Source organism: Cololabis saira, chromosome 13 (genome assembly GCF_033807715.1).
Source record: "Cololabis saira isolate AMF1-May2022 chromosome 13, fColSai1.1, whole genome shotgun sequence".
Taxonomy (NCBI): Eukaryota; Metazoa; Chordata; class Actinopteri; order Beloniformes; family Belonidae; genus Cololabis; species Cololabis saira.
Genome location: NC_084599.1, coordinates 31,748,955 through 31,774,854, shown reverse-complemented (window position 1 = coordinate 31,774,854; position 25,900 = coordinate 31,748,955). Strand labels below are relative to the sequence as shown.

The 25,900-nt window shown below is 40.7% G+C and overlaps 1 protein-coding gene across 1 annotated transcript in view; it reads right to left on the bottom strand.

Moving 5' to 3' along the window:
• Positions 1-25,900, bottom strand: part of LOC133457864 (ephrin type-B receptor 1-like) — a 122,934-nt gene that overhangs the window by 79,060 nt on the left and 17,974 nt on the right. The window contains exons 2-3 of the mRNA XM_061737233.1: positions 1,455-1,519; positions 574-864 (exon numbers count right to left, since the gene is read on the bottom strand). Of these exons, the coding sequence (XP_061593217.1) occupies positions 574-864; positions 1,455-1,519 (356 nt within the window). The remainder of the gene's footprint in view (positions 1-573; positions 865-1,454; positions 1,520-25,900) is intronic.

Here is a 25,900-nt window from a genome sequence, read left to right as displayed (position 1 = left end):
TCTAAAACAGGGGTCGGCAACCCAAAATGCTGAAAGAGCCATATTGGACCAAAGACACAAAAAACAAATATGTCTGGAGCCGCAAAAAATGAAAAGTCTTGTACAGGCCTTAGAATGAAGGCAACGCATGCTGCATGTATCTGTATTAGTTATAACCTAGGGAAGATTTTTTTTTCATTATGCATTTCGAGAAAAAAGTTGAAATGTCGAGAAAAAAGTTGAAATTTCGAGAAAAAAGTTGAATTGTTGAGAAAAAAGTTGAAATTTTGAGAAAAAAGTCAAAATTTTGAGAAAAAAAGTCGAAATATCGAGATTAAAAAAGAAAGGAAAAAGTAAGAAAAAAGAGGAAAAAAAGGAAAAAAGAAGAAAAAAATAGAAAAAAAGGAAAAAAGAGAAAAAAAGAAGAAAAAAGAGAAAAAAACAAGAAAAAAAGGAAAAAAAAAGGGGAAAAAAGGTCAAACATTTTTTTAAACTCCAGGAGCCACTAGGGCGGCGCTAAAGAGCCGCATGCGGCTCTAGAGCCGCGGGTTGCCGACCCCTGGTCTTAAGGGACACTCGTTTCAGGTGAGTTACCTTTAGAAATGGGGCATTTGCCCAGTACTCCACCGCTTTGGCCCCCTCTGTTACAGTCCTATCAGTTTCTAGGTAGTAGAGGTTGAACGTCTCTTTGCAGGAGCCCAGGACACTCGGTATGGAGGCGCAATCTCGTACAGTGAAGCGAATCTCCACATAGATGCGTTGGGCCGCCCGCCGGTCGATGTAAGTAGTAAGAAGCCAGTTGTTCTGGCTGGGCTCAAACACGTTGCACACCTGATACGTCCTGATGGTGTTGAGGTTCTCATCATATCCACTCACCTCCTCCCACTAGTATATGTTTATGTAAAGAAGGGGCAGGGGGGTATGAGAGGGGAGGAAGCATAGGGAGAGGCCAGACGAGAGGCTAAAATGATTAATGGGTTTACTAAGACATGACACAAATTAAACTTTCTCTCCCTCCACCTCCTTTTTCCTTCCTTCCTCGTTCTCTTTTCTCTCCTCAACCTTGTTCTGTGCAGCACAGGGACAACCATTCATCACAATTAGAGCCGCTCACCTCAAACACACTCACACAGCAGAGCACTGTGACCGGCGTGTTGCCAAGCTGGAATCTGAAGAAGCCAAACGAAGAAAGAGGATGGAAGAACCTATTTTGTTGTGCTCTATTTAATTTCATTCGGCTATCCCGACTGCTCCGAGCTACACTTCTTTGTAGTTTTTTTTTTTAAATGCATTCTTTTCTGCATCAATAGTGGTTAATTGATGTCAACTTGCCAATGTAATTAAGATTTTGAATGACTCGTTAATGGACCACGGTAAAGTGTAGTCAAAATGCTTTCCCCATAGGCCACACGCGCGCGCGCGCACACACACACACACACACGCACACACAGCACACCCTTGCACATTGTTCTTACTCCATTGGCAGGAAACGATATCCAACCAAGCTCAGCTGTTGCCGTCCTTGTATCCATCACCGTCTCTGTCAGGCAAAAAGAGAAGCAGACAGGGAGAAAGAGGTGAAAAGAATGAGCCACAGGAAGAGGAGACGTGCGAGTTTAATTAATAGTCGGCTCATTCGCCAACTTTGGCACTGCTTTGTGATGCATGTCATTCATATTCATAAAATCCCACTTCATATAATTCCTGTAGTGCATTTCCCTCTATTCTGTTCCAACTGATAAAAAGAGATAAGGATCTGTTTAATACAGTAGAAACAAAAGCATTAATGCCATGCTACAATGAATACAAACCATTTGAAACATTGACAAATATTTATGTTCATTGCATTCTTCTATTTCAAGGACTCTATTAGACAGCGTAAGATATCCACCACTGTTTATCAAAATGGTATCACTTGTCTACATTATTAAACACTATGTTGAAATCGTGTTGCAACTGCATTGAATATTTTAGAGATGTAACGACGGCTGCTGGTCTTCAATGATTAAATGAGTAGCAGCAGCAATAGGAGTCAGAAAGAAGCATGAACATGCATGAGGAAAACATAAAACTTTTCGTAACAGCTTGAAGAGTTTGCAATAACAACCAACTTTTTTCTAAAACTGGTAAAAAGAAACAACTATCTTACTATCTAACATTCACAGTAGCAGCCTAATTAAAGGCAAATAATCGCAATGTAGCCACGGCAATGACAACAGGTGACAGTTACTGACGAAGAGCCACAACATGGTTTTCCCATAAGTACACCAAGTGGGATGTTTTTTTGTCGTTGTTAATTAAAAGTGTTGTGACAAGAGGGGGGGGGTGAATCTGGACCGGCTGCACGAGGCCTGAAGTCTCTGTTCATCGGGCATTTAACCATGTAAGCCATCTGGCACCCCAGGTGAGGCTGTTTTAAAGTCCATATGATAACAAATTCAATATTAAAATATTTCCTTTTGACTTTAACAATAGCCGACATCACACCTGTAGGTCACCCTGACAAAATGACAACAAAGCAGTTAGGTATAGCACACATATGCCGCTATAATTAATGGTACTGACTTTATTATTTCTTAGAAAACAAAGCTAAAAATTTGCTCAACCTGCACCCATGAAACTCAGTCGATTTAAATACTTTTATGAAGTGGCCCATGGCCCATTAGTGCTGATCAGGTTTGTGGGCACGAATGTCCGCATGGTATTTTGATTGGTTAGAATCTGGACTTTCCCCAGGCCATTGCAACACCTTTATTATTTTCCTTTTAAAGGCTCAGTTATGGTTCTGCGTCAAAATGGCGCCGTGCCTACGGCGTGTGGTTTGGATCGACGCAGAGGACACGCCGTCACCTGCGCCGTCACTGACGTGCACCTCCTGAAAATTGTAACTACGCGTCGAGGAGACGCTGAGCACACGCAGACCGAGAGGGCTGTGATTGGTTCATTTGAAAGCGAAGCATTTCCGGTTTCCGGTTTGAAGCAGTAGTGAACTTCCAGGGCTCTTTTCTTCGTTTATGTGTGATTTTTTTTGTTTTTGTTTTTTGCACAATAGTTGTCCTTATTTCTTTGATTTACTGTGACCGGAAAAAGTCGGATAAACCATTCAGAAAAAGATCGCTAACTAGTGGCCGCGGGGGTACTGCACCGCGACCAAATGGAGAGACGGAGAAGTCTGAAGGGTTCAGCACGGCGCCACGGCTGCAGCGTGTGCTCTGCGTTGGTGCGACGCAGAACCATAACTGAGCCTTTAGCCAGTCTGTTCTGGATTTGCTGGTGTGCTTGTGATAATTTTTCTGTTGCGTGACCTAATAGTGGCAGATATCCTTCCGTTTGACTTGTTTTGGTCTTCGCTGTCAGAAGGAAAGGTTCCAGAAGTGTTGTTCATTTGCAACCTTACAAGAGTAAAATTTTTGTCAGAGAAAAACAGGTCTTCCCAACAGACTTCTCCATGACTACTTTTATTATTTCATTGTACTGACCACAACTTTAGTATGAAATGTTAACTGAAGCCTGCAGTGAGAGGAAGTTTTTGGGTTCAATCCAATTCCTCTGACCAATACACAGTCTGACATTTGGATGAAATAGCTGGGACATCTCCACATGAGAAGATTGGCAAGTGATTTGAACTTGTGCCATTTGTGAATCATTTTTCTCACTGTAGAATTTCAAACTCCAAGTTGTTTGAAAATGGCCTTCAAATCTTTCCCAGATTGATGTGCAGCAATAGTTGCTTCTCAAATACATGTTAACTTCTCTTCTTTGCATTGCTCAGCTTTATTATTTAACATCCACCTCAATCAGTTAATCAAATAATTTACTAAAACATGTGTAGGCACAAAGGGAGGGTGGCAGGTTTTGGAGGGGGATGAATATAGTTCCAAACAAGGGGGAAGAATGCGTCAGCCATTCTCTCTCAAATCACCTGCTTACTAAGCAGCGCTACAAATAGAGAGAAAGGAAAAAGCCAATTTCATTTTTGAATCTAATGTTTTTATAGATCAATAGAGCTAATTGGAACAAACTTGGGAAACAAGTCGTCACATTAAAACCTGTTTTGGTGGTGGTTGTGGTGCTTGGGGGGGGGGCGGCTCAAAATGTAAGACAGGTGTTTTTAATTTTGTAGCTGATCAGTCTAAATTAATCAAATACTGCCTGACACTGGTAGTTAAGTCAAATTAAATGCTAATTTGGTACAAGTAAAATCTGTCATCAGCAGTAGTAAAAAAAAGTAATTATAAGTGAATACGACCAATAAAACCAAACTAATGGCTGGATACCACTAATGGCTTCATATTAGGATCTGAATCAAAACCATCAGATTAATTTAATTCATCTTGAGTATTTTTTTTTTTTGCATGGAGCAAGTTCACACTTTTGCTGTTATTTGAGAAAACACACAAACTCTGTTTGCACAAATACTGGATAACTAGCATCACACATAAAATTAACAACACACTTAGGCAACACTTAAAATGTCAAATCCATCCATCCATCCATTGTCTATACCCGCTTTATCCCTTGCGGGGTCACGGGGTCTGCTGGAGCCTATCCCAGCTATTTTCAGGTGAGAGGCAGGGGTTACACCCTGGACAGGTCACCAGTCCATCACAGGGCCACAAAATGTCAAATCATTCCTCATTATTCCAGTTTCAGACACTTTTCTTTAAATTTCTTAGGAATGAATGATGAATGAATGAAATGTGAAATCATTCCTAAGAAATTTAAAGAAAAGTGTCTGAAACTGAAGTCATGCACCATTACAACCCGAGAACAAACCTTGCTCTGATTCCTAAACTGTTGTCTACCTCTGTAAAGACTGGAAGAATGCAAAACAGTCGTCTAAAATATCATTAAAAAAACATTAATTTACATTAACATGTCTATGCATATTAAGCGGTATGAAAACCATACTTATACCAAATGTGCTATGTTGAGGAACACTTTCATTTACCAACTTAAAGCAGCACAAAGGACTTAGGAAATTATGTCTCCAATAGGGGTTTTACTGATAATAGGGACGTCTCCAGGCCCTACTATCAGCAAAAACAGTCAAAGTAACCTCAGACTTGGTTGTCTCTTGCGTCAGCTTGTTTGGTATCACTTTACAGAAGTAGGTCACAAATCAGCAACTACGAGGACATCATGACAGCAGTGATTAAAACACTTGTGGAATGTAATGACATAAAGAAAATCAGGAGGGTGATCAAACATGAGCTGAACTAGCGTAAGTGTTGGAGTCAAAATTGATGTCCATGCCCGTAGCGGGTGAGGGTTATAAATGGCAAAAGTTCCTTTGTGCTGCTTTAATGAAATAATAACATCAGTACTAAGAAAGGCCAAGCATCAAATAATCAATCTAGGTAAAATCTTTTTATTTATTAAGGTTAGTTCTATTCACCTGGCTGTCAACAGGCCAAAACGTACAATGATAATTGAATCATAGGGGCAGGAAATGTAAAGGCATAAAAAAAAAATCATAATTAAGAAAGTGAAAACTACATTTGAAAAAAAGACTGATTTATGTTCTGTAACAAAGTCCTGTGTGATCAGGTTGTACGGTGAAATGATGTGCCATCATTTCATGCATAAATACTTTTCCCATTTTTCTGTTTCTCATGGTTCAATTACATGAATATATGCAAAATTAACAGTGACACAACACAGCAAGCAGACACACTGAGATGGTTGAGCCACCATAAGTTAGCTGGCAAGTTGACAAAACCAACCCTAATGTGGAGCTCTTCGTAATAAAATGTGGCAAGAAGATTCAACATCACACCATGAGGTGGCTGCAAGCAAACAACCCCTTGCTTCTCGACATGCACTCCTCCTTTTGCAGTCGCTCATACTGTGACTCTGCCTCTCATTATCTCTTCCCCTCATCCTCACACTTTTCTTAAGTTTATGCTCTTCCTCACTCGACTCCCCTATCTTTCATCCTTCCTCTACCTAGGGTGCTTCTTTTTTGTCAGTGAGCTCTCCTAATTACAGCAGAATCCAGCTTTTCAACAATCCCTGGAGAGAGAAGGTCGTTTTGGATAATGAAATGCTTGTCACGCAAAAATGTACTCGACTATCTAAAGCACAGACCAAAGCTTACTCAAATGTTGAAGTGTCACTGTCTAATTTGTAGCTTCAGTGCATTTACTGGCATGTTGTCAACAAACATTCTCAAATAAATAAAAAAAAATTATGCACAGTTGAATGTAGACATTTATTTGTACATTTTGCCTGTTAATGTTGAAATATTTGAAAGATATATCTTTCAGCAAAACTTTTTAAGTAGGGACTTACTTTTCTGCAATTAAGATTGTTTTGGGAATAGTTGTAGCACAGAAATGGAGAAAATCACCAATGGTTTCTTCAAGTTATCTGACAGATTCCAGTTTGTTCCTTTATACAAGAAGTTGGGGTCATATACCAAATTTGATCTCAGATACTTTATAGCCTCCTCCATATATGCTTCCATTTGGTGATATTCTTTGTTTAGATGGCATTAATTTCCACAGCTATGCAGATAATACTCAACTATAGCGTGAAGCCAAAGAAACCAAACGGTTTGCTGGACCTGGAGAGGGGGTGTCGTCGTTGTTTATTTCCTAAATGTTAAGTAGTTTTTGACTTAATGTTTTGCACTGAAATTAATTACACACTACATCCTGTCGAAATTAAGAGGAATACTATTATTATACTTTTAAACAATTGTATTTGACCGACACTATTATTTTGCACTGTACACAGTGACGGCGGGTATCTTTTTTTCTGGTTCAACTATAGTCGGGCTAACTCATATTTTGGTGAGGCTCAAATAAATACCACAATATATATTCAATAAAACAACACCCTTCCACCACGACTAGAAACAAGGCCCGCACAGAGAGAGGGAGAGAAAAAGAGAGACACAGGACGACAACGCTAGTTACCTTAACAAGTGAGATAAGTGAGAGGATTAACATCCAGCTGGTCTGGGTGTTTCTGGGGGATGCCGCCGTTGTTGCGGGCGGCTGCAACTTCAGTTACAAATTATGAGACTAAAACATTGAAATATGTCAATTCTGGTATGTTCATATTGTCAGAACGGACGGGGCAAGTTAGCTTACCGATTATAGGTTATACGCCCATATATGGGGCTCTGATATCCAAACTGTTGCTTACAAAGTTTGCATTCAACTTTTTTCCATTGTCTATTTTTATGAAATTCTGCCACACTGCAGATGACTCTGACATGATAGAGTTCAACAAATCACCGGACCTTGTCCTGCTTTACAATTTATCCGTCTCTAGTTAGTGGGTTGGGCTAATCCAAAATAGCAAAAACAAGGGGGTGTCCAAAGATAAACTGTTACCTGTGAACAGCCCCCCGGTCTGGCAGTCAGCAGGCACGCCGATTTTTCCCAGTGGCCAGCTGCAACTGCAACAAAAAATCCCATGGGGCCCAAAAAGCTTTTTTCCCATAGACCGCAATAGTAAAAGAGAAGCCTCTAAAACTGTTCACAGGACACTTACAGCTGTAATCACCGTTATTTACTAATCTTTGTATTCTAGAAAAGTCTCTTTCTGGGCGTGACGTCACGGCTGTGTCCGTGCACTCCATGGATGTATTACTGTATATTAAAACATATTATATAATTATATTATATTAATAAATTCATAATATATGTAATAATATACATGTAATAATATACATTAATTAATATATTATATTAATACATATTATATTAATACTCGTTCTCATTGCCCCAGAGCATCATGGGAGGTGACTCAACTGCGCATGCTCTATGGGCCCCATAACACGGAAGTAAACCCGGAAGTCAGGAAATTTTTCGAGCAACTTCCATTGAAATGAACGACGGCCATTTTCCGGTCCGGTATCCAGGTTAATATAATACATCAATGTCTGTGAAAGGGATGTGCTCTGAAAACACCCCCTTTAGAACTTGGTACTTTCCTCCTGATGAAATTTAAATAAATTAAAGAATCGACCAATCAGAGCTTTGGTCAGGCCGCATCGACTAATAAATCGCCCAGTAGACTGTAGAGATTACAGCCCTACTTTAGTCTGTGTGGCATTACTTTGGCATCTCCTACCTACAGTATAACCAAAAGGACTTGTTTTTGACCAGGATTTATTCCTTCAACTCAGAAATAAGACAAGCCTCTAAAGCATTACTTTCTTACATCTTCATAATGCTGCCAGATTAAGGAACATACTTGATGCGGATAAACTAGTCCATGCATTTGCGACTTCCGGATAAACAACTCCTCATTTTCAGGCTGTTCAAGAATTTCTCCTCACCTACAAAGCCTTTAAGGGCCAAGCTTTATTGAATCATAAAGACCTCATAGCTCCCCGTTAACAGAGCAGCATTTAATTCTCAGACTAGAGATTTGGTGCTCGTACAACAGACTGGAACAGAGTGTGCATCACTGAACATTACACCAATCCACCTTGAGATCTCCCAGCGTTTTTTTTCTCTCTCTCATTGAAAAGACCCTAAGATACCTAAACCCCCCTACTTGAAGAGCCATCTTTGGAGAAGCATGGTTTCCCATTGGGCAAGGGCCCAAGACAGACTGTGGACATGCTGGAGATGTTTCAGTATTCCTCAGTATTCCCTTTTGAAGAGCCAGAGGAGGTGGCCAAGGGAAGGAAGGTCTGGGCCTTGTTGCTCAAACTGCTGGCCATCATTGAGATAAGTTAAAAGGATGAATAACATTAACAATTGAACTGATGTGCAAATTGGTAATGCATTGGCACCAGATCACCACTTTCCATCTGTGAAATATGGTTTTTGCGACATTCTCTTAGGCAAATTCACCTTGATCATTTACTTCTCCACTATTTTTTAAGAAAAATGATATAAAAAATGTATCAAATGTTTGCAAAAATTCTGAGGATGCAATCAATCATGACCAATGAATAAATCTAAATAAATGTACAAATGTGGGACTTCTTGTTTTAATTGATGTATGAAACCAAAATATGTTTAATCTACAAGCAAAAGCAGGTGAAAGTTGCTAATATTTGGTATTTTCAGTTGAAAAATCAAAGTACGTATTTCATTACTTTCGATCAGTCTACAAACGCATTAGTTTATCAATCATTTCATATTTGATCTTCACAGACCTTAAAAATCCAACAATAAAGCAGCCTTTCTTTAAACATGTCTTATGACTTTTCAGCTTTAAGGAGGGAAAAAAAAGCAGTTATCAGAGAAAAACAACATGAGTGGTGTTTTTGAAGGTCCGTGTAGTGCTTATTAGAGACTACTCATCATTCTAATTAACAGCACACAACACACAGCTCTCTGCGCGTAATAGGGCACACTGTGCAATCACCTTAATTACTTTTGACACATTGGAAGATGTGATCAGTGTGGCTCCCAACCCCGCAGAGGTACTCCCCCTAAACCTGCACTATAACTGAACAAAGCCAAAAGCCATTTTATGGCAGAATAAACAGCAGGTAAGACTGAAGCAGTCAAAGAGCCTGTTAAATCACTGTTGTGGCTCACAAGGGAGAAATTAAAGTATTTCCATCACAGACGGTGGATTAAAAGTAATTCGACTGTTTTGCCTCATTTTATAGTTCTCTCTCTTTATGCGTGTGTGCAGCGTGTGTGCTGGAGGTCAAACGCCAACTGAGGTCAGTTCATCTTGTGCTAATTAGCCGAGTGTGTTATAACCAGATTAGTCTCCTACTCAAAGATTGCAGTAAGTCCTGATTTATGTGCGTGCGCGTGCGTGTGTGTGTGTGTGTGTGTGTGTGTGTGTGTGTGTGTGTGTGTGTGTGTGTGTGTGTGTGTGTGTCCTATGCCTGAGGGGAACAATTTTAGTGTGAAATTTACCATGGTGAGGATATTTCTCAGGGTTTCAAGAGATAAGAATAACTGCAAAAGGTTTTGTTTGGCCCTTTGGTTCAATGGAATCCTTATTCTTATCCATGTTTATGTATAGATACACAATATACAGTGTGTGGCTTTATATATATATATATATACATACATACATACATACATGCATACATACATACATACATACATACATACATACATACATACATACATACATACATACATACATACATACATACATACATACATACATACATACATACATACACTAGGGATGGGCGGTATGGACTAAAAAATGTATCACGGTCATTTCTGGCATTTATCCCGATAACGATAAAAATGACGATAAAAAAACCTAAACTAACTAAACTACACCAATTAAATATAAAAAACCCGGGCTAAAAACCAATTAAATTAGTACACCTGTACTGCAAAACTTCTTTCTTTCTTTCTTTCTTTCTTTCTTTCTTTCTTTCTTTCTTTCTTTCTTTCTTTCTTTCTTTCTTTCTTTCTTTCTTTCTTTCTTTCTTTCTTTCTTTCTTTCTTTCTTTCTTTCTTTCTTTCTTTCTTTCTTTCTTTCTTTCTTTCAGGCTCATTTCTTTCTTTCTTTCTTTCTTTCTTTCTTTCTTTCTTTCTTTCTTTCAGGCTCCTTTCTTTCTTTCTTTCTTTCTTTCTTTCTTTCTTTCTTTCTTTCTTTCAGGCTCATTTCTTTCTTTCTTTCTTTCTTTCTTTCTTTCTTTCAGGCTCATTTCTTTCTTTCTTTCTTTCTTTCTTTCTTTCTTTCTTTCTTTCTTTCTTTCTTTCTTTCAGGCTCATTTCCTTCCTTCCTTCCTTCCTTCCTTCCTTCCTTCCTTCCTTCCTTCCTTCCTTCCTTCCTTCCTTCCTTCCTTCCTTCCTTCCTTCCTTCCTTCCTTCCTTCCTTCCTTCCTTCCTTCCTTAAATCAGCTTTACACAAAAACGTCATCAACAGGAATTTATCGTTTTTATCGCGAGATGACAAATTCTTACCGTGGGGAATTTTTTTGATGGTAAATCGTGAACGGTAAAATATCGCCCATTCCTACCACACACACACATATGTTTATATGTGTATGTATACACATACATACATACATGAGACTTAAATCAGGGTTAACAATGTACTGTACATTCATTACGAATGATGGTTGCTTTTTTAAAAAGAGGTGCTTGGAAAGGTTTGATGCCAACCCGTGTCATCACAAAAAGGTACCAATAATTGCAAAAGCCTGTGCCTGTCCGAGCTATTAACTAACCATGCGCATGCCTCTGACTGTGAAACAGAAGGCATGGCTGGAAGCATCGAACCACTGGTTAAGGAAGCACGACAAAGTAATGCAAACGTGTGCATGCAGACAAGCCAAGCACACGCTAAAAGCCGTCCTGGGGAGCGAGACCTCACGCCACCCGCAGAGACGCTCGTTGACCGAGCAAGCACTCGAGTGGAAAGACAACATGAGCGAAGGGCAATTCAGAGAAGAGCGTGCACATTTGGACGTAGAGACGTGCTCTGCACACCAAACATACATACACAGATACACACACTTAAACTCTGCAGGACACGTGCATAAAAACAGAAAGAAAGCCAATTCTTAGCTTTTTCAACGGTCTAAATAACTTGCCTGCTCACAAGAGCTTAACAAAAATTCCCCTCTCCCCAGGAAACTCGGTAAACAACTCAACTAAAAGCTGGACTGAACTAAATTTGAAAAAAAGGACAAAACATTGTCAAGCATGGTACGTTACTCCCATGTCCCTCAACAGCGCAAAGCCCCGATCATCCAAACTTAAGCTTGTACAAACAGCATGTAAACTCTCACCCAATAATCTCCACATTCGAGTTTACTCCTGAGAACTGGCTAATTGGACGGCCTACTGTTTCGAAAAGAGTCCGCTCAGCAGTTTAAAAAACACACCGTATCAGCACAAATAGACTCTACTTAGCAACGACTGTAGAGATACCCGAGCACCTGCAGATGTGGACAAAACTACACTTCTGCTACGGAACCGTGGTTGCATCATTTCATAAATTTAAAAGTAAATTGGTTTGGGCGTCTGTTTTTATGTGGATACCGTGTTCGGTGCCACTAGAATCCATCATGTAAGCGTTTTTTCAGTTGCCAAAGATTTTATCTGATTTGGTTCTTGTTGTATTTTAGATCGTAGTTCATCTTAGTGTCATCTCTATATTTTTGCTTTTGTTAACATTATTCATACAAAGTCCTCTCCTCTGGGATGTGGGAACAGTCTATTAAATGGCCAGAGCCCTAAACTATGACTTCAGGACCCCTTCTTATCAACATTTAAAAAAAGAACCAGATCACAGCTGGTGGATCACGTTTGTGTGCAGGTGTATGAATATCCAGCCACTCTCTTATGTTTCAGACACAAATCCTATTTCATTTGCAGGTTTGCAACATGGAAGAACGAAAATAGGATTATGCAGTATCATTAAAAAAAGGATTAAACTGATTAGAATTTTCTTTACCACTTCCAATTCAGATGTTCTTAAAAGCTCTGACCTGAAAATACTAATTTTGGCTCAATTCCATTTTTTTTTTTTACGACTGTAATCAACTGCATTCATTAACTTAATCAACGACGGAAGACAAAGAAGGCTGCAGGCTGTTTGCTCGACCCGCTTTTTTTTTAGCCTCTTACCTACAGTATGTTAGATTCATGACATTGAGCGTGCTTACAGGTAGTAGACTCATGCTGTTTCGGGTGTTGGGTTAAATTTGTGATGCCAAATGTTTGGTTTTTACTGCATGCTCTTTGCAGTACAAGCTGTGTAAAAAATGTCAATAACATGCTTTCTAGCAAATTCGTCCTCATAGTATACAGAAGGCTACTTACTGATGGGAATATATATATATATATATATATATATATATATAAATATATATATATATATATATATATATTTATATATTTATATATATATATATATATATATATATGATTTCTGAGTATTTTAAACATCTAAGCTGATATATGTGCTGCCCCACACCTAACCCTCCACACAGAAATATAAATGAATAAAACAAAAATTTTCAAAACTCAAATATCGCCCAGATTTCCCGCAGCTGTTATTGGCCGATACAGTAACAATCGTCTGTTTCTGATCACAAGACATTTACTAGGTGCATCGCCTTTTTTGGAAAAAATCCTGGATTCCAAATCTGACTCATTTGCACTGAACAGGAAACTTCAAAACCTCTAATCTCATCGTCATTTTCAGCCAGCTGGCCGCTGCTGCCCCGTGTCTCTTGCATTTAGGATTCAATCTCCAAATTACCCACAAGGGCTGCAGGATGCACCGACCGGCTGTTGCCCCATATGGAAATTAAGAAAAAATCAAAATACAGTGGGTCCAGACCTGTAGTCCACTGCCACTTTACAGACGATGATCATTATTGCCATTAAAAATCTCAAAAGGGATATCACTTTAATAATCACTTTCAATTTGCCTCCCCATGACGCCTCTTTCACGGTGCGTTTAAACAATTTTATCATACATGACATCCTGTGCAGCACCACTAATCTGCAGAGAAATGTTGCCCTCGGGACAAGCTGCCTAACAGTTCCCTGACATTGTTGCCATTCCAATTTCCTGACAACTATTTTTCCAAATATGTTAGATTTCTGAATAAGTTATCTGATGGATTGGTCGTCCTATGTCTATGAACATCACATAGCACTACCCAGTCACACCATGGTGAAAACGTTGCTTTCTTTCAGACTCAACATGCTTCAAGGCTTTACTGGGGGCCTGACCCACGTTCATTTTTAACATTTTTCAGGCAATCAGACTGATCACTTTATTGCTATATTAAAAGCCTCTGCTGCCCCTCTGAAATAGGTATAAATTTAATCTCCCACACTTCAGACTCTTAAGTATAGTAGCATACTGCCATGTGCACTAATTTAAGGAACGGCCAATTTGCAGTCTGGCACTGCAGTTTTTTGCGCTGATGGTGAATATCAAGCTGGGCCTGTGGGCAGGTCAAGAAGTTGTTCAAACTGTAAGTACACCCCCAAAAAAGGTTTGCATATTCATGAGTTCTTCCAGCTAAACTTCTTCTGTGTGTGAGTTTCTTGAAATTCCCTAATCGCTGCAGGTGTTTTTGTGTCAAGAGCAGTCTGGGTGACAAAATAATACAGTTTCAATGTTCCACTTGATTTTACTGGACCGCTTTTTCTGGATTTCAGCAACTACTAAATTAATTCATGCTGCTGGAATTATTTTTTTCTCACAACCACTGCCATCTCTGCTCATATTTATGCACAAGCATATATCCATTTTCAGAGCTGAAATCAGTGGTACAACAATGCTGCACAGCTGTACAACATGCAATAAATGAAAAATATAAATGTAGGATTTGAGCAAGTCGAAATAGGTTTGAAAATGAGTCAACCATATATGAAATAGGCATTAAAGATCTGATTTCAGTTGTTAATGAAACATAAGATATTCAAAGCAGTGTTGCATGTTTGGAGTGCAACAGCACCATATCCCCATGTTAGATGATACTGCTCAGTCATTATTTATGAGAGCTAATGAGTTTCTATCTATTTTCAATAAAAGCATCTGTTTCCCCAGCAAGATAAATGTTTTTTTGCAGAATCTGGAGCAGTGTGAGGGGTTGTCTGTGATAGTTATCTGCGATGTAGGAAAGTGTAAAAAAGGTTTACAAGATGGTAGTGAGACCAGCTCTTCTCTACGGCTTTGAGACAGTCACGCCGACCAAGAGATGGGAAGCAGATTTGGAGGCGGCAGAGTTGAAGATGTTAAGATTTTATTTGGGAGTGACGAGGATGGATAGGATCAAGATCAAGCACACTAGAGGAACAGCCAAAGATGTCAGATGTCTTGGGAACAATGTCAGAAGAGTGAGATGATCTGGATGCACAAAAGAGGCGGGACAGTAAAAACATTTTAAAGGATTCTGGACATGGATCTGACAGGCAAAAGAAAAGAAAAGGGGAGACCAAAAAACATTTCTAGATGTTGGTTGATGTGACAGAGAAAGATGCAAAATAAAGGGGGAAACAGGTGCCCCACCATGGTGACCCCTAAGAAGAAGCTTTCCCATTACTAAAAGATATGCATTTCTGTTTTTACACAGATTTACATTTTTACAAGTTAAAAAATTATCTGATTTTATACAAGTCAGGTGAATATGATGTTGACGTTGACATGGTAGTGGTACAAGCTGTGCCAACTTAAAATTTAGTGAAAACATTGGACTTGACTGAAAACAACTTTCATACAGAGCACAAAGTTTAAAAAAAAAAAACATCACTGTCTTTGTTTTTGATATACAAGTTCTGGACTATAACCACAATATTTACAGAGCTTGATGACCAAGGACAAGATAGAAACAGCTGAAGGTCAACATGTTTGCAGTGTCAGTTTCATTCTAGGCTAAATGACAGGAACGTCTGCGTACAATTGGATCAGTACACAGAATGTGAGGTGGGAGAATATTTGCTGCCAAGTTTAAAGCATGACTTCAATATAGTGAAATATTACTGCTTCATCTCTGGTTCTCAATGTGCAACATTCTTCTTTCCTGGTTTTTGTTTAATTGTTGCTGCTCAACCTCTTCAGTCTAGTTGTAAATTGTTTACAGCAAAGTGATGAAATGCTTTCATTTCCAGCTTTGGATCTTCTTTTAACTGACTACTGAGAACTGAGGCAATGAGGAACACAGTCATGTACAGGGCAATGACTTTCTGGAACTCTTTGCCAGCATGTATTACAGAAATTAACGATAAAAGGCAGTTTAAGAAACGACTGAAGGACTTTCTTATACACAATGAAAATATTGTAATTTAACTTTTAACTTTTTTTATGCTGTAATGAATGGTTCTCTCTTGCAATATTTGTATTTTTATTTTATTTTTAATTCAATGTTTTTGTATGTATTTTATGATATTTTGAGGACCCCAGGAAGAATAGTTGTTGCCAAGTGTAACAGCTAATGGGGATCCTAAATAAACTAAACTAAACTAAACTATAATGATCATTTTGAAATCATGGTCTGAATTAAAAGACCAGGGTACAGTTTGGAGTGGGGCTACCGCAAATTGACCAGCTATAACATGTTTATGTGTTGTTTCTGCTGGGCTTTCAATCCCTCTCTTGCTCAGATTTGATTTCAACAGACTATTTAGAACCTGAGGCTTGAAAACAGCAGTTCACACACACCAGCAGTTGTTTCTGTCGTCTTTGTGTTTCCAAACATTTTCATCGTTTCACCTATCCGCCATCTCCACTTGAAATGTATCTTATATGCAACCTGGCAGAGGGCAGGTTTATTCTTCCTAGGGAGGTTTGCGAGTGTTCGTGATGTACAGTATGACAACACAAAAACACATCCACTTTATATTAATGATTGTTTTATCTTGTTTCTAAGCTTTAGATACAAAAATGATTAGTCAGAAAAAATAGATTAAGCTCTTGACACATCTCGGATGATCCTGCTGTCTCAAAAAGTAGTAACAAACAAAGTGGACAGTAACTGTGTCAGTAACTGTCACTTATTCCAGGAATGCCTGATGTCACTGCTCTAGATAACGTATCATCGGGTCAAATATGCAAACCAGGACACTGCAACCCCATCTAGACCTTGATATGAGATAAGCTGAAGATACATTCATGCCACAGAGACCCATGTGGTATGAAATGTGGCATCTTGGGGGATGTGATGAGCTCAGTTGTAATGTAGGTCTGCTGAATGGAATGAAATGTCAGTCATGAAAAAGGGGGTTTCTTGCAAACTTTTCAAAAGGGAGCCCATCTCCTAATATTCAGTGGGAGGGGGTTCCTGTGATTTCCTTGAATGAGGCAGCATGTAGGTTGAACCACCAAGACTACAAGGGCTTCAGATGTGTGGAGGTGATGTGGTACACAAGAAAATGTTTTAAAACAAATGTTCACCAGCCAGTAAATGTGATGTGCTTTCAGTTGTTTCAGTTGCGTCCTCATCACCAAATATAAAACAGCCACGAGCCACTAAGAGGAACAGAAAACTGCCCAACAACAGGTGGTAAGCCAATAATACTGAACTGTGGGAACGGAGAACTGATCCAACATCCATCAGACGGAACCACATGCTCGACATTTTCAGGCCAACCCTAACCAGAAAGCAGTGTGGTCTCACAGCGACAGAGCTTCCAGATTAGACCAGGGATCCAGTATGAAAAATGTTTCCAGGTACATTATGAGACTTTTTTGAATTGATGTCACTGTTCTTGTGAACTGAACCACAGAAACATTGTGTCAGAAGGGAAAACGGAGCCCTCGCATTGAGATTCTCCTTTGTCACAGTTTCTCACTGAACAGAAACCTCACACAACATGCACACACACACACACACACGCACAGCGTGTCAGTCTCAGACTTTGTACATCCCATCTTTGTTTCTTTTATATCTCATCCTTATCTTCTAATTTCAGCTTCCTTTTCATTCCTTTCTTCCGTCTGTCGTCAGCTGCATTGACCTAGAAAATGTGTGGTGTCAAGATTTCACATGAGGAAAGAGGACGCATTTGTAACCGTTACGAGACATAACACATAATCAGCGTCGTAAAGAAACCTTCCATCTCAGCTTATCAGAAACCAAACAAGGCCATTTTTACAATTTACAGCTCTCTCGTTTATTTCCACTGCTGCAAGAAAAACGCAGAAAAATGCAGCTGTCACAGCTTTTGTGATGTTCGAATCTTAGAGTTTGATGACTTATCACCGTGACATATTGTGTTTTTGATAATTCAATAAAACTAAATAAAACAGGGGTCTGTAAAACGCATAAGATGTATTGCAGCTCGCCAAAATATGACGGGCTGTCACAGCAGAGGCTTGTCACTATAAATTTAACTGCAAAATAGTGAGCTTTTAGACAGCAGGGTGTGCTAGTCACTGTTAAATAAATAAATAAATTATTGTCTTGTAAAAAATGGGAGAGGCACAACCATGATTTTTAAGTCTTTTTCCCTTTTATGTGAAAGAAAACTTAACATGAAACTGCCAAAACCACAAAAAGAAACGTGCACACGTGAAAACCCCTTGCTGAGAAACACATGTGTCGTGCCTAGCATCCAGTCTGTCACTGTGGCAGAATCCTTTGTTGTCTCTCTGTGACTAGAAACGCGAGCAGGACTGGAAGTGACATGCTGGGTTTAGAAGGAGAATGAGAGTAGAAACCACATTAGACACGATTTGTTAATGTGATGTTCAGGGCTTTGATTGGGTGGGTACTGTAAGTCGGAGGGATTTAATGAGTGTGCATTTAACGTAGCTTCAATATGCAGAAATTAAAGGTTACATGTTTACTGAGGAACAGGGTGAGGATAAGAGAGGAATGGGAATGTATTGACGAGGATGACCATATGCATAACTTTCCAACATAAAGTGATATTGGTGAAGACAGACTACACATTCAGTGCAGTAAATATAAAGACAGAAACAGAAGACTTTAAAAAGGGCTTGCAACAGTTCATTAGTTCATCCTGAACTGTTTGAAACTCAATGTTCTGTGTGTGATAAGATTTTGGAGTCGTTAAGCACCATAAGTATTAACGTTTGGCAAGCCCTGTCTTGACGTTATCTAAAGCCTACAATGTGTAACCTCTTGCTACATGTTTTAATAGGACTTCCTGCAGATAGTCTTCCCGTCTTCACTGCTCAGCTGCTCAACGTGTACGGGTCCATTAACCAGCCACCACGTGGAGCTCACACAGAACAAAAAGTACAGAGCCACATGTCTGGCAATTACCATTAGTTTTTTAGTTCCCCTGTTTTTTTATTCCCAGACATGTCTCCTCAGAAACAGAAACAGCAGCCTCCTAAATGTTCCAGCTAGGATTTGTCTTCATGGACAGGTTTTATCTTATTTATGCTACGCTTGAGGGTAAGCATCTCAGAGTTTCTCTTTCGCTGACAGCATGTAGTATTTGAGTACCTTAAGTTTTTCGCTCTGCTGTACAACAAATGCCAAACCTTGAATTCTGCTGTAAGGTTACATGCAGAGACCATCGGCTTAAGCTCAGCCCTGTAAATATGAGCCGTGCGTCAATTTGTGCAAGCCTCATACCCTCCAACATTTGCAGGAGGAAGATGATGTTGAGTTGTGATTATCTGGCAATGTCAGAGGACTGCCCCAATATTATTATATTAATACAGGAGTCAAAATCTGGATGATTACTACTCTGAAGTAGCTAAAAACAAAGAAAATATCACTTGATTAAAATAACTGTTAAGCAAATAGAAACTCAGGCAAACAATAACAAAACTCTTTTCACTATGCCATTATTCATTTAAAAAAGAAATGTGTGGGCAGCACTCAGTACCCCCTTAAGACCTCTAACTGGGATAATTGCAGCCACATGCAGCCAATCATCACCCCTTAATTAGCTGGTGTCTAGACCTATGTAAGCGCAGATGATTGGGCAGCTTACTGGTTCAGCGCATTCAGCTGTGTGTTAAGAGGGAAAGACGAATGCAATATTCTAAGACGGGTTTTCAATTCCGGTCCTCAGGCCCCTCTGTCCTGCATGTTTGAGATGCTACCCTGTTTCAGCACATTGTGATACAAGGAGCTGTGCCATTAACAGAGATGTACAGACCTTGATGACAAGCTAATGAAGACCATTAATTAGAATCAGGTGTGTTGATGCAAGGCAACATGTAAAACATGCAGGGCAGGGAGGCCTGAGGACCGGAATTGAAACCCCCTTGTTCTAAGAGAAGCAATTGTGGGTGCACATTTATCATGAAGAAACATCAACATACAGGCCGTTGTTGCCAGATTTATGATAATTGTCAAATTTGTCCAATAAATTTGACTGCTGTACAATCAATAGCTGGAAGTGTACAATAACTTCACAATGCCTCTCAAATAGCGTATGTTTCTTCATGACTGTCATTCATTATTAATTGCATTGGGGTTGTTTCGCAGATGCAGGACAAAGGCCACTTCATCGACCATCAACCCCTCTGCATACAAAACTATTCCAAAACTGGGTAGGAAAATGTTCAAGCATCCAAGTGTTGTGAATTAAAGTACCCAAGATCAGTAGTGTAAAAAGTCTTGGTTTAACAAAAAGCACTGCAGAAGCAGGAATCCAAAAATCATAACAAAAGCCACGACTAGAAAACCAAGAAAAAACCTAAAAGCCCTCACCGGAACCGGTATTGTGGTAACAGATTATAGGATGAAAACACAGTCAGACCGGAAGGGAGGAAGGGAAAGCCAAGACAACATAGGCAGAGCTGATGAGACACAGGTGCAAACAATCAGGGAAGATTGGAATCAGGTAAAGCCTGATTTATGGCGTACGCCGTTGCCGTGACGCCGTCGGGAACCCTTCGGACTTCTCCGTCACTCCATTTCGCCGCGGTGCAATATCCCCCCCAGAGCGCTAGTTGACACTTTGTTTAGCTTCCAGCTTTTCCGGTCACAGTGAATCAAAGAGATAAGGACAACTATTGTACAAAAAAAAAAAAAAATCACATGCACACGAAGAAAAGAGCGCTGAAAGTTCACTACTGCTTCACAAACCGCAACCGGAAATGCGTTGCTACCAAGCAAACCAGTCACAGCCCTCTCGGTCTGCGTTGGGTCCGCGTCGCCTCGACGCGTTACATTTTTTGGGAGGTGTACATCAGGCTACGGCGTAGGCTACAGAGAGCCTCCTGCGTAGCCGGTTACCCTACGGCGTAGGCTCTGCGTTGATTTTCACACAGGAGGCAACACACTTTTCAAAATCAGACTGAAAATGAACTAAACCCCAAACTCAACAGAAACCATATATCATGACAGTAAATCCACATCAGAATGACAGAAAATGAAGCAATATTGTTAAATAAACAGTACCAAAATTCCCAATCAAGAATGACAGCAGCAACAGATAATACACATAAGATTAAATCCAACATAAATCCAGTTTTTCGGCTAAAAGGTGCATCTACAGTACAATCTATTCCATGAAGGGGCTACTTGGTAGTGGTAACATGATTTTCTTTTCTTTTTGGCTTAATTTTTGTTGAATAAATATTAGTGCAGTGAGTTACAACTTCAACCTTGTCTGAGCTTTTAACACAAAAAAGATAAGGAAAAAAACTAAGAAAAACAGGATTAAATACAGATGTACTATCTTTTGCATGAGTGCATCTTTGCGCAAATATTTTTCTTTGAGCATTCCTCTCAATTATTGAAAAGCTTATCTTTGCGATTAGAAAACAGTAAAATTCAAGCGTTCAAACACTCAGGCCGATTGGGAGTAAACAACTGTACAACCTCAAGACTCTCCTCGCTATACAGCATATTAAAATCTAATGAAGCTGTGACTAACCCTAACCCTAGCTGTGAAGAAAATGTTTGTCAAAATTCTTGCCAAATAGCCCCATTTATTCGGATGTTAATGTCTATTAACATCTGGCGAAGGGACTGCCGATGAAAATTAGCCTTTCGGCTAACTCGGGTACATTTACTTTCTGCAAGGAAACGTTGATCAATGTACACTGCCCCTTTTTAGAAATAAAGAATTATATAGGATGAGGCTTGCATGGTGAAAAAAACCATATCCATCAATGTAGCCCAAAGTGCAGCCACGCATAGTATACATCAACACATGCTGCTACAGCGTGGCTTGGAGGGCAATACCTTTCTTAGTCAAAAGCATTACCATGGCAACGCTAGATGCCACAAAGCAGAAATAAAAGCAGAAAATTTGGGTGCTTATCGCACGGCCTTACTTTATTGTAGAGACATCATTCAAGTGTTCAAAGACTCAGTTTGCTCGGACTAAAAGGATTTTGCAACCTCATTCAGTCAAATTCAGTCAATTATTACAATTTTTGAGATACTGAACTTTCAATTTAATGAAAAAAGTCAATTTGACTTTGGATGCTTGTTGCTAGGCGACAGGTTATCATAGAAACATCATTCAAATGTTCCAAAACTCGCCCCGCTGTGGACTACAGCATATTAAAATTTCATGAAGCTGTGATTTACAGAAAATTAACGTCAAAATGCCGGCCAAATGGCTTCCTTCATTCATGTGGGGCTTGTTACCAATGGCAACACAAAACCTATGCATTCCCACGGGGGAGCAAATGATTGAATTCAGTACAACCAGAACAACCTCAGACGGACCAGAACAACCCTGAACACAACCAGAACCACACCCCCTGATATGCAGCGGGTGGGGTTTATTGGTCATTATGAACCACACCGAACACAACCAGTACCAAACCAAAACAGCAAGAGGAACAGATGGGCAGTACGGCATGCCAATATCAAAATTTCGTGAAATTTACTAGTTATTATTATGATTCATTTTTTGATTGAAGTAATCCATGCAAGTTTTATAGAACAGGAAATACTTCTATAAATACACTGGAAATAGAGGCATTTTGTCATTATCTGAAAAACCATGCAGAGGCCAAGGTTTCTGACAAAGTAATTTGAACATGAAAACAGGGCTGGGGGGGATACAAATCAGTGCCTTTCAGTATAATTGTTTTAAAGTAGTTTCTTTACTTGGCATTTCTGGGAAAATGTAAAAGGAAATGCTGTCCTCATGTTTATTTACATGAATGTCAGTCATTACTGCTGTATGAAAATAGTCTAAGGAAATGTAAGATGGAGTTATATCCATCCATCCATCCATCCATTTTCCGCCGCTTATCCGGAACCGGGTCGCAGGGGGCAGCAGTCTCAGCAGTCTCAGCAGTCTCAGCAGAGATGCCCAGACTTCCTTCATCCCAGACACTTCCTCCAGCTCTTCCGAGGGGAGTCCGAGGCGTTCCCAGGCCAGCCGAGAGACATAGTCTCTCCAGCGTGTCCTGGGTCTTCCCTGGGGTCTCCTCCCGGTGGGACATGCCTGGAACACCTCCCTAGGGAGGCATCCAATACAGATGCCCAAGCCCCCTCAGCTGACTCCTCTCAATGTGGAGGAGCAGCGGCTCGACTCCGAGCTCCTCCCGGGTGACCGAACTCCTCACCTTATCTCTAAGGGAGCATCCAGCCACCCTGCGGAGGAAACTCATCTCGGCCGCTTGTATCCGAGATCTTGTCCTTTCGGTCACTACCCAAAGTTCATGACCATAGGTGATGGTAGGTGCGTAGATTGACCGGTAAATCGAGAGCTTCGCCTTTCGACTCAGCTCCTTCTTCACCACGATGGTCCGGTACACCGACCGCATAACTGCGGATGCTGCACTGATCCGTCTGTCAATCTCACGCTCCATTGTTCCCTCACTCATGAACAACATCCCGAGATACTTGAACTCCTCCACCTGAGGCAGGACTTCTCCACCCACCTGGAGAAGGCACGCCACCCTTTCCCAGTGGAGAACCATGGCCTCGGTCTTGGAGGTGCTGATTCTCATCCAGGTCTCAAACCGCCCCAGCACATGCTGAAGGTCCCGGTCCGATGAAGCCAACAGGACAACATCATCCACAAAAAGCAGAGACGAAATCCTGAGGTCCCCAAACCGGATCCCCTCCGGCCCCTGGCTACGCCTAGAAATCCTGTCCATAAAAATTATGAACAGGACCCGTGACAAAGGGCACCCCTGTCGGAGTCCAACATGCACCGGGAACAAGTCTGATCTACTGCCGGCAATGCGAACCAAACTCCTGCTCCGATCATACAGAGACCGGACAGCCTTAGCAGAGGGCCCCGGACCCCATACTCACTGAGCCCCCACAGAATAGCACGAGGGACACGGTCAAATGCCTTCTCCAGATCCACAAAGCACATGTAGACTGGTTGGGCAAATTCCCATGAACCCTCGAGCACCCTGCGGAGGGTATAGAGCTGGTCCAGTGTTCCACGACCAGGAAGAAAACCGCATTGTTCCTTCTGGTCCGAGGTTCAACTATCAGCCGTATTCTCCTCTCCAGTACCCTGGCGTAGACTTTCCCGGGGAGGCTGAGAAGTGTGATCCCCCTATAGTTGGAGCACACTCTCCGGTCCCCCTTTTTAAACAGAGGGACCACCACCCCGGTTTGCCACTCCAGCGGCACTGTCCCCTTCCTCCATGCAATGTCGCAGAGGCGTGTCAGCCAAGACAGCCCTACGACATCCAGAGACTTGAGGTACTCAGGGCACCTCCCGGTGCCCTGCCACTGAGGAGCTTACGGACCACCTCAGTGACCTCGGCTTGGGTGATGGATGAGCACGTCCCCGAGTCCACACTCTCTGCTTCCTCAATGGAAGGCATGTCAGTCGGATTGAGGAGATCCTCGAAGTATTCCTTCCACCGTCCAACAATATCCCCAGTCGAGGTCAACAGCTCCCCACCCGCACCGTAAATGGTGCCGGCAGAGTACTGCTTCCCCCTCCTGAGGCGGCGAACAGCCCGCCCGAATTTCCTCGAGGCCGACCAAAAGTCTTCCTCCATGGCCTCACCGAACTCCTCCCAGACCCGAGTTTTTGCCTCCAGGACTGCCCGAGCTGCGGCTTGCTAAGGCATCCTTTACTTCCGGTGTCCACCACCGGGTTCTAGGGTTGCCGCCACGAGTTATATCCTTTCACAAAAGTTTCATATTTCCTCAACGCTTAAGTATTAAGGAGACTGTGCTTATGGATGCCGGTTATTCCAGGACATTTCGCTCACCTTCCCTTTTTCCAAAGCAAAGAAGACTAATGTTCTGGGCTCAAAGAGTGCCTGTGTGGGTCACGGCCTGATCTGGCTTCATGGGCTATAGGTGCGAGGAGGTGGATGAGGCACGTGTTGAGAGGCTTGAGGCTTATCACCATGTTCCTGTTGTTTGTATTGGTTTTACCCAGACTTCGAACCTTTTTGTTAGTTTCAAAGTAAAATCAATATTCTTATAATTATGTGTTCAGCCTCCATTTAAGTTGTGACATGATTTCTGGATGAGGACACCTGTACTTTTTCATTTAAAAGGTTCTGATCTTAAATGCCACATCATGTGATATTTATATATGGCTTTTAATACTGCGTAAGCCTGAAATGAATGCAGTCAAATGACCAAAGCAACACATATACAGTAAGTAACTGCCAGTTAACGTGGCATGTGACCTGCTTTTTAGAGATCATGTCATTAAAAAAAGAAATATCAGCAACTTCCTCTGTCCATGACTGTCCCAACGCTTGGGTAAATTGAAAGAGAAGCACTGTTCTAGGGTCGACAGTAAGTATTTCTCCTTACTGTGTGTGCACATTTGTAATAAACCAACCTGAGTTCTTCATCTCGCTTAAGCACAAGTAATATTATCCACCTTCATTATGTTCTACATGAGTATTAGACTCTGTTAGAGTGCTAATGCAAAAGTAGCACTTTAAATTTGATCTTTTTGCACGTAGTGCACAACATGATTGAACATGTACTATTATAGATCCAATGTTCAATAAAATACTGAGAGGCCAATTTTGTACATATTTTTAATGAGTTGCCATGCAATAATACATGAACACCCATAAAAACCATTTAAGATGAGAGGTTTAACGTCAGCACCTGAGTTCAATAATTAGTCACTTGTTCTGTTAACAGGTAGAGCAATTTTCTGAGCTAATGAGGATAACTATATATATTTTGCATGCAAGCCGAGGTGAGCCAAGCATTCCCAAACACGTTCTGCTATGAAACTGATATATTTAGACTTGAGAGTGAAGTCTTTTGCTTGTTGTTCTCTTTGAAATAGGAACCTGAAGATCAGTGACTGAAGGGGTAATAAAAGCACAGGCAAACTTTTTAATTAAGTTTATTTAAACAATTCAAAAAGACAGAATTTTCAGGAAAATTTTCCCGATTTCATCTTCAGTTCCCGCCTCTCCTCCATAGCTTTAGCTGTAGCGTCATGTCATTTTGATCGCTGACGCACGTGTCATCTGTGACCTGAAGTTGCCGTTTGCCAAATTGTGAAGTGCTGGGCACTGTGTGTGCCATTGTGTGTGTGCATGAGGGTCATCGAAGTCAAGTGCTGGTGTCCAGTCAAGTGTATTGCTTCGCTCGAGCGCATTCACACACAAACAGTTTGGCCGGCTGTCACAAAGATGTTCCCAC